A 7774-nucleotide genomic window follows, 5' to 3' on the forward strand; every position below is an offset into this window, starting at 1 on the left:
CTACAGAAATTTCATCACTCCGGTTTTATAGAAGGCCACTATGTCATTCATCACGTTCACCTTGAGTGAAGCGTTCTGTTTTGCAGTTAAATCAAACTTCACATAAAATCCACGGTAACAAAATTTATATGATTGAAATATGACAGAATATTTATCAACGCACTGGCAAACTGTCAAAAAAGTAACCACCTTAGCTGGAGGCACCAAATGCCGACGAAAATTCAGAATGAGTATTTGTGCTCAAAACGACAATCATAGTACTCAAATATCTCTAGCAAGAGTAGAAATTAATACATAACGAAGTAACAAACTATCATGGGTGTCTACTGTTGCTTAACTTCAACTTTCTTCTTCTGCCACAAGCGGTCTAGAGCACTGTCAGCATCACCCTGGAAATTAAAAACAAAGATGAGCCAAGAAATGCAATTCTTAAAGGTAAATTATCAAGGTACATCAAAGGAACAAGTAGGAGTTTCCAGGCAGAGACAGGGACCTGAATACAATAGCAAACACAATTTCCAACATAATATAAATGAAAAGCAAACCACCAAAACAGTGCAATCTATTTCTTAGAATCATATTAGACTGTATTAGTTTTGTTTTCTTCATGACGATTTTCCACAGATAATCACCAAAAAGCATGCCTTGTTTTCAATTTGTTTCTTCTTTTCAAGGATTTGTGTAGGAATTAAATTAAATTCTTGTGATTTTCAATTTAGATTGATGACAAGAAACACAACCAAAGAACAAAACAGGGCACTCCAAAAAATCCACAATTCCCATCCGACCCCAACTCCTTAAATAGAGAAAGACCAAGTAAATAGAAGTGAGGCACATAATCAACCAGTTCAGTTTGGTTCTAATTTAATACGTCATACGTATAGCCGGTCCAACAGCTACTCAATACCAATCCAATCAATTAGTAAACACAAACAAACACGCAGTTTAATTTATGCAGTTTAATTGATAAAAGGGTTCTTGCTGATTTTAAGCAACAAAAACAAAATCACTTGTTACACTTTATATTTCTAATGTAACAAATATTTCTTTCCAAATAGAATTTTTCCATTTTTTGCTAAATAAAGGGTCGACATTAACAAAACACTTAAAATACAGTTCAGTATCAACCAAATCGACACCATCAAACAACATTGGAGATACAATGAAAAAGCACAATTAATAACTGGCATAAATCAACAAACACATAAAAGGGTTACTTGCATAGAGGCTAAAATAAAACAATAATAAAAATAAACAAGGCAGAAATTCCAGAACCGAATATAAAAAAAGTGAAAAAAAATAGATACCTGAGCACGGATGAATCCGCAGAGGGCAAAAGTGGAGAAATGGCCATTGTAGACGCCATTCTCATCCACATGCCCAATGTTGATCTGAACCGAAGCATGGTCCTTAGCGGTAATCAATCTGTTTGTGGCGGAGCTGCACCAAATTCACAAATCCATTCAAATTCCATAATAAAAACTCAAAGAACAAATAAATAAACAACCATCATTAAAAAAAATCCCCACAAATTAAAAATTAACGAACAGTGATTGCAGGATTAAAGCGCATACCACTTCCTAGGAATGTAAAGCTCAGTGATCTGTCCTTCCTCGTTCTGCATCTTTGGTTGAGCGCTGTAAACCTCCTTCGCAAAGATCTATAAACCTGAATCGGATTAAAATAACGCAGTAATAAGCATCTTAGCAAATATTATAAGGAATAGTTAAGAGAAAAACCCTAGAGAGAGAAAACGCACCAGAACGAGAACGAAAACGAGTGCCGTAGAGGAGGCACTGGGACAGACAGCATACATATAAATCTCAAAACCCTAGGTTACTTCTGATTTTGGGCCGGGCTTCAAATAACAGGTTTTGAAAGCCCATTTTTTGTAAAATACTAACATCCAACTCCTACATTTTTTTCTTCTAATCTCTTAATTAGTGCTTTAATCTTGACTTATCTTATACAATGTTTAAAATATATATATATATATATATATATACAAATAAATAACTAAATAATTAAACAAAAAATAGTTTAATTTCTATGTAGATAAAATATTGTCAATCAATCAAAAATTACAATAGATATAATTTTTAAAATAATTATAAAAAACAAAAGAAAATACTTTAAAGATAAAATAGGCATTTTTTTGTATTTTTCATTTTATTTTATATATAATCATTTTTTTTAAGAATTTTGATTCATTCCATGTAAAGAAAAACTCAAATCTTCATGTTTTTAAGTTGTCACTTATGAAAAATAAAAGAATTTTTTAGAATTGAGTTAGTTTTCATAAGGTGTGTTTCAAATAAGGACTTTGTCATTTATAATGGTCTTATTAAACTTAAACATGATTATTTAAGTTGCACGACAGTGTAAAACAATTTAAATTATTTTAAGATAATAATTTTTAAAAATTAATAAATTTATCATACACGATTACTTATGATTTGATCACTTTGTAAACTTTTTACATCATTAATTTATAATTTTTTTCTTATTTATTTATTTATATATCATCTTATTCATAAAACACATTATTATACCTAACAATAATAATTAAAATGCACATAATAAATATATATTTTGATTGAATTAATCGATTAATCCATTAAATCTTAAATAGATATTGATTTTGTAATTTGGATAAAAAATTTATGAAATATTTCTTTCATAACTGCAGTAACTTCATATTTATTATCATGATTTTCAAATCATTTATCATATTATTAATTAGTAATGTATTTATTACTTAATCGAGGGAAGCCAAAATTTGTTGTAATAATCTATTCTCTTTCTTTGTCATTTTTTAATTATCTTGGAGATTTTATAATGCTTACTCTAAAACTATTTGTTTACACGGTAGTGATATTCTTCGTTTCTCTTTTCATCTTCGGATTCTTATCTAACGATCCAGGACGTAATCCAGGGTGTGAAGAATAAGAAAAAGGTGAATTCTGTGTTTTTCTTGCTTGTGCTGGATTTTGAAATATTTTTAGGAGGGGTGGTTGACCGAGTATTCTACTCGTAATCCAAAGAACCTTACCAATATAATCAAGAAAAGAGATAAATTTTATCTTTTACCAGAAAGATAGAGATGTTTCCAAAAATTGGAAGTTATCTTCTATTAAAGGAAATATAAGATAAAATCATATATTTTCTTAATTATGCCATTAGCTAAGAGAGATTGAGATCAAAGATTCAATCTTCATATTTATATAAGGGGTTATCAAGGTCCAATTAAACCAACTCTAATTCAGCCTATTTTCAAATATATGTTACACCTTTGTGCCACTAATTTGAATAAGATTGTAACATCCCATTTTTCGTAAACTAATTTAAAAAGGATTGTTATTAGTAAATAAATAGAGTTTTAGAAAAAAATGATAAGTTTTTTTATAATCAAATAAATAAAGAGAAATAACTTTATTAATTAAAATAATGGTTTGAGAAAAAATAAAAAGGGCATTTTATTTATTCAGAATAAAATAGAGTTTGTTTTTATAAAATAATAAAAATAAATTAATAGAGTAAATGATAAGTTGTAAGTACGCTAGCTATAAAAGAGAAATGTATTAAGTCAGTTTTCACACGATGCCTCCTCTTTTACTCAATTTCATTTTTCCCTCTCCTCCTCCTAAAACTCTTTCTTTTTCTCGCATATCACCAAAACTATCTCAGAAAAATGATCTCGGACTCATTCACCATTGGATCGTCGTGAAATTTAATCATCGGGTTCACCACTCAACACCGAGCCTTCTCACCGTTGGGAATTACGAAAAGATGTTAGAGATGATAGAAATACCCTTCGTATTGTAACTTTTTCTTTCCTGCAGAAACCCAGAACTGTCTCGGTAAAACTATGATCCTGGGCTCGTTGGATTGTTGTGAAATTTTGATATGTGGTTCACGATTCAATTCTGCACACCTTCATAGTTGGGATTTGCAAAATAATATTCATGAACAGAAAAAACTGAATCGCACGAAGACAGTACAAAATGGAGGTTTCAATTCCTTATTCTTCTCTATAACGTTTGGAAACCCTATCAGAGTGGTCATAGGAAAAACTTAAGGAATCTCAAGAAACTGCCAAAGATGCTGGTATTGCTGTCACAATACACACGTGAACCTTCTTAGAGGTAATAGATGAGTTTATTACAATTGGGGTTAGAATGAACATGTGTAGGGATCCTTAGAGGGTTAAATTGAGATTTATTTTGGGATGTTTATTGAATTATAATTTCTCCTTTATGATTATAAATACAATATTGATGTCCTACTACAAATTGGTTGATAAAATAGTGCTCTTGGTGTTTTCATTTTTTTATACATATGATTTTGATTAATTGATTTTGATATATATTTGAGGGGTTTTACTCCCCATGTTGTGATAAACCTTTTGTATAAATTGTTATATTGAGATTATGAAAAGATGATTCAAATTATGAGTATGTGATAAATTGAACATGTGATGAATGGTGAAATACATGTGTATTGAGATGTGTGTATTGTGTTGTGAGTTGTGAATTATACAATAACTCGACTAGTGTTATGTTGAGAAAAGTGTTTATGCGCAATGTTAAAGAGAAAGTGTAGGTTTCCTATTAGGAACCAGTGTTAAATTGTAGTACAATGTGTTAAACGTGTTTGAAACACGAGTGTGAGGTCGTGGATATTGTATAATTCATGAGCAGTGTCAATAAATTGAATTTGTGAAGAATTGTGGAATAACATGTTGCTTTGGGATTATAATATTGTTATTGAAATTTAGTCAAGTGCAAAGTTGAACATGTGTTAATTTGTGATATACATGTAAACAAGTGATGGTGGATTGTGATATTATGAGATGTGAAATTGTGATCATGAGTTTTAGTTGTGAATAAGTGTGTGGTAACACTTGAAGTAACATTATTTGTGTTGTGAGTTGTGAATTGTACAATAATTCGATCAGTATTTATCTTGAGAAAAGTGTTGATGCGCAGTGTTGATTCATTCTTCATATTTATATAAGGGGTTATCAAGGTCCAATTAAACCAACTCTAATTCAGCCTATTTTCAAATACATGTTATACCTTTGTGCCACTAACTTGAACAAGTACACCTCACCACCATTCATTGGGGGTTCCTCACAAGTACACCTGACCACCATTCACGGGGGAGCATCACTATGAGGAAGTCATGCCAAATTCAATAAGAACAAGTACTATTGTAAAGAATAACAATGGATATTACCTGAAATACCTTAAATACTTTGATTGTGAGTACCTTAGTACCTTAGAAGGAAGGGAATATTGTGACTACTCAGGTATTTGGGCCAGCCGAGTACCTAAGTACTTTTGCAAAAATGATGTTTTAAGCATGACAAATAGTTGAAAGTACTTAGGTATTCGATCTAGTCGAGTACTCGAGTACTTTTGTAAGAAGGACATGTTTAAGTATGCAAGAAAGAGTTCTAAGTACTCAGGTATTCGACCTAGTCGAGTACTTCAATACTTTTGTAGGAAGGACATCTTAAGCATGCCAAAAGGTTGTAAGTACTCAAGTATTTGGTCTAATCGAGTACCTGAGTACTTTAGCAAGAAGGGCATCTTAAGCATGCCAAAATTTTGAGTATTAAAGTATCTGACTTAGTCGAGTACTTGCATACTTTAGTAGGAAGTAAGGGTGGATAAACGGGCCAAGGTCCATGGGCTGGCCTGCGAGGCCCGCGGTCCGCGCGAGTTACAGATCAATTTTTTTAAACGGTCTATGATTATATCATATTTTTGGGTCCGTCCCGCTTAATCCGCGGACTATACGGGTTTGGCCCGTGGGGTCTGCGGGTTACCCGCAACCCGCAACCCACATTAGGTTTTATTTATGTGACCCTGACCCAATTATATTAGGTTTGATTTTCTCTTTTTCACTTTAATTTTTTTTTAAATAACAGATAAAGAAATATATTAGATAAGATAAAGATTTAAAGATAAAAATAAAAGATTTATATTAAAATATGATAAAGATAAAAAAATGATAAGATAAGAAAAATAAAAGATAACAGATATAAAAGATTAAGATAAAAAATATAAGTGATAACATGCTAAAAATCTTTCTTTTTGATATTTTCTTGATCTTTTTCTCTTTTAATTTATCTTTTTCATATATGCAAGGCATAAATAATAAAAATACCAATTCTTATCATTTAAACCAAAAATAATTATTAAATAAATATTTTTAAAGATTTTTCAATATATTTTTATTATAAAAAATAGCTCAATCATATTTAGCCGTTATCATTGTAGCAGACTAAGAACACTTTATTCTAATATTTATTATTATTTTGAGTGTTAGGGAAAGGAGATGAAGACGCGGAGATGGAGAAGACTCAAGCTACTTCAAATATGGAATCATTTGTTGTTGAAAATGTTTAAATTTCATATTTTAGATTTATTGCTTGAATTTTCTTTTGTTAAGACATTATTTATTTTATTTATGTAATTCATTAATTATTGAGATTTTATTTACATTTGTATTGAACTTAATTTAATTGTATTATATTTTTTTAAAATTGAAATTCTTTTAAAACTAGGCCTGTGGATCGGCCCATTTGACCCGCAGGATCCGCGGGGCAGGGGCGGACAATTTATTTGGTCCGTGTAAGAAACGAGACGGACTGGTCCGGTCCGCTGCTAATGCAGACTTATGCGGGCTGACCTTACGCAAGGCGGACCGACTCACTTACCCACCCCTAATAGAAAGGGATCATGCTACAACATCTTAAAGATGTTAAGGGTATATCTTGTTATTCGATACGACAAAATACATGTAGTGTCTATTTATAATTTAATAAGTTGGCTTAATTGGTTTTATAATCAAGTGGTTATTTAGCAGTTGGCTAACTTTTCAGTTAATAACTTTTAGTTACTTCAACAACTAGCTTATGGAAAAAACTTACAAGTTATTAGCTTTTTTTTTTCATTTGAATATTTACTAATTTATTTAAATTCTTTTTTACTCTTTTCTTTCATTTAGAAAAATTAATAAATAAACACGTTTTTTCATATGCAAACGTACTTTTGAAAATAATGAAACATGTCACCAAAATAAATTTAACTCTTCAAATTATGTTTGGAGCTCCCTAAACGAAAGATCAAAGATAAACCAAATATTTTCAATCCAACCAGCTAATTTATGAATTTTCAATTTTTGAACTCCTAAATTAAATATAAATCATGTTGAATTTAACTGTTAGAAAAGTTAGTAAATTTACATTACATGTCAATATGTTATTCACTTATAATATAAAAATCTCTTACATTATGAATCTATTTATATTAAATGCAATGGATTGTTATTATTATTGAAAAATCTATCGCATGTTTGTTTTCTTTTCAAAATATTCATTTTGAATTTATAGAGCCTAAAAATTTTCATTTTAAATTTAAAAGATAAAAAATTATTCTAAATTTAAGAGAGTTAAGTTTAGTTTTAAAAAGGGAAAAAGTTGTGAATTAATTATTTTTTTACTCTACTAAAAACACTAGACTTTTAGATTGAAACACAAAAAATGTTCTTAATATGAAGCAAATCAAATTAATCAAATCCTAACGTTTTCTTTACAATTGCTTATTATTTATAATAATACTAAAACCTTTTGTTGAATGTTATTTATAACTTAATTTAATTTAAAATACATTGAAATTGATTTAATCTCAACTAACATTTAATGATAATCATATCCTCATTCATTTCAAATAAATACATTAGAATTTTTTTTCTATAATACTTT

The 7774-nt window shown here is 29.8% G+C and overlaps 1 protein-coding gene across 1 annotated transcript; it reads right to left on the minus strand.

Moving 5' to 3' along the window:
• Positions 1–105: 105 nt before the first annotated feature.
• On the minus strand, positions 106–1852 carry LOC114388536 (40S ribosomal protein S21). Its single transcript, XM_028349070.1, has 4 exons — positions 1760–1852; positions 1575–1668; positions 1308–1440; positions 106–389 (listed from the first exon to the last, which is right to left on the minus strand). Exons 2-4 carry the CDS (start codon positions 1622–1624, stop codon positions 324–326), a joined length of 249 nt encoding a protein of 82 aa, XP_028204871.1. The 5' UTR covers positions 1625–1668; positions 1760–1852; the 3' UTR covers positions 106–323.
• Between the last annotated feature and the right edge of the window lie 5922 nt (positions 1853–7774).

This window comes from Glycine soja, chromosome 15 (genome assembly GCF_004193775.1).
Source record: "Glycine soja cultivar W05 chromosome 15, ASM419377v2, whole genome shotgun sequence".
NCBI lineage: Eukaryota > Viridiplantae > Streptophyta > Magnoliopsida > Fabales > Fabaceae > Glycine > Glycine soja.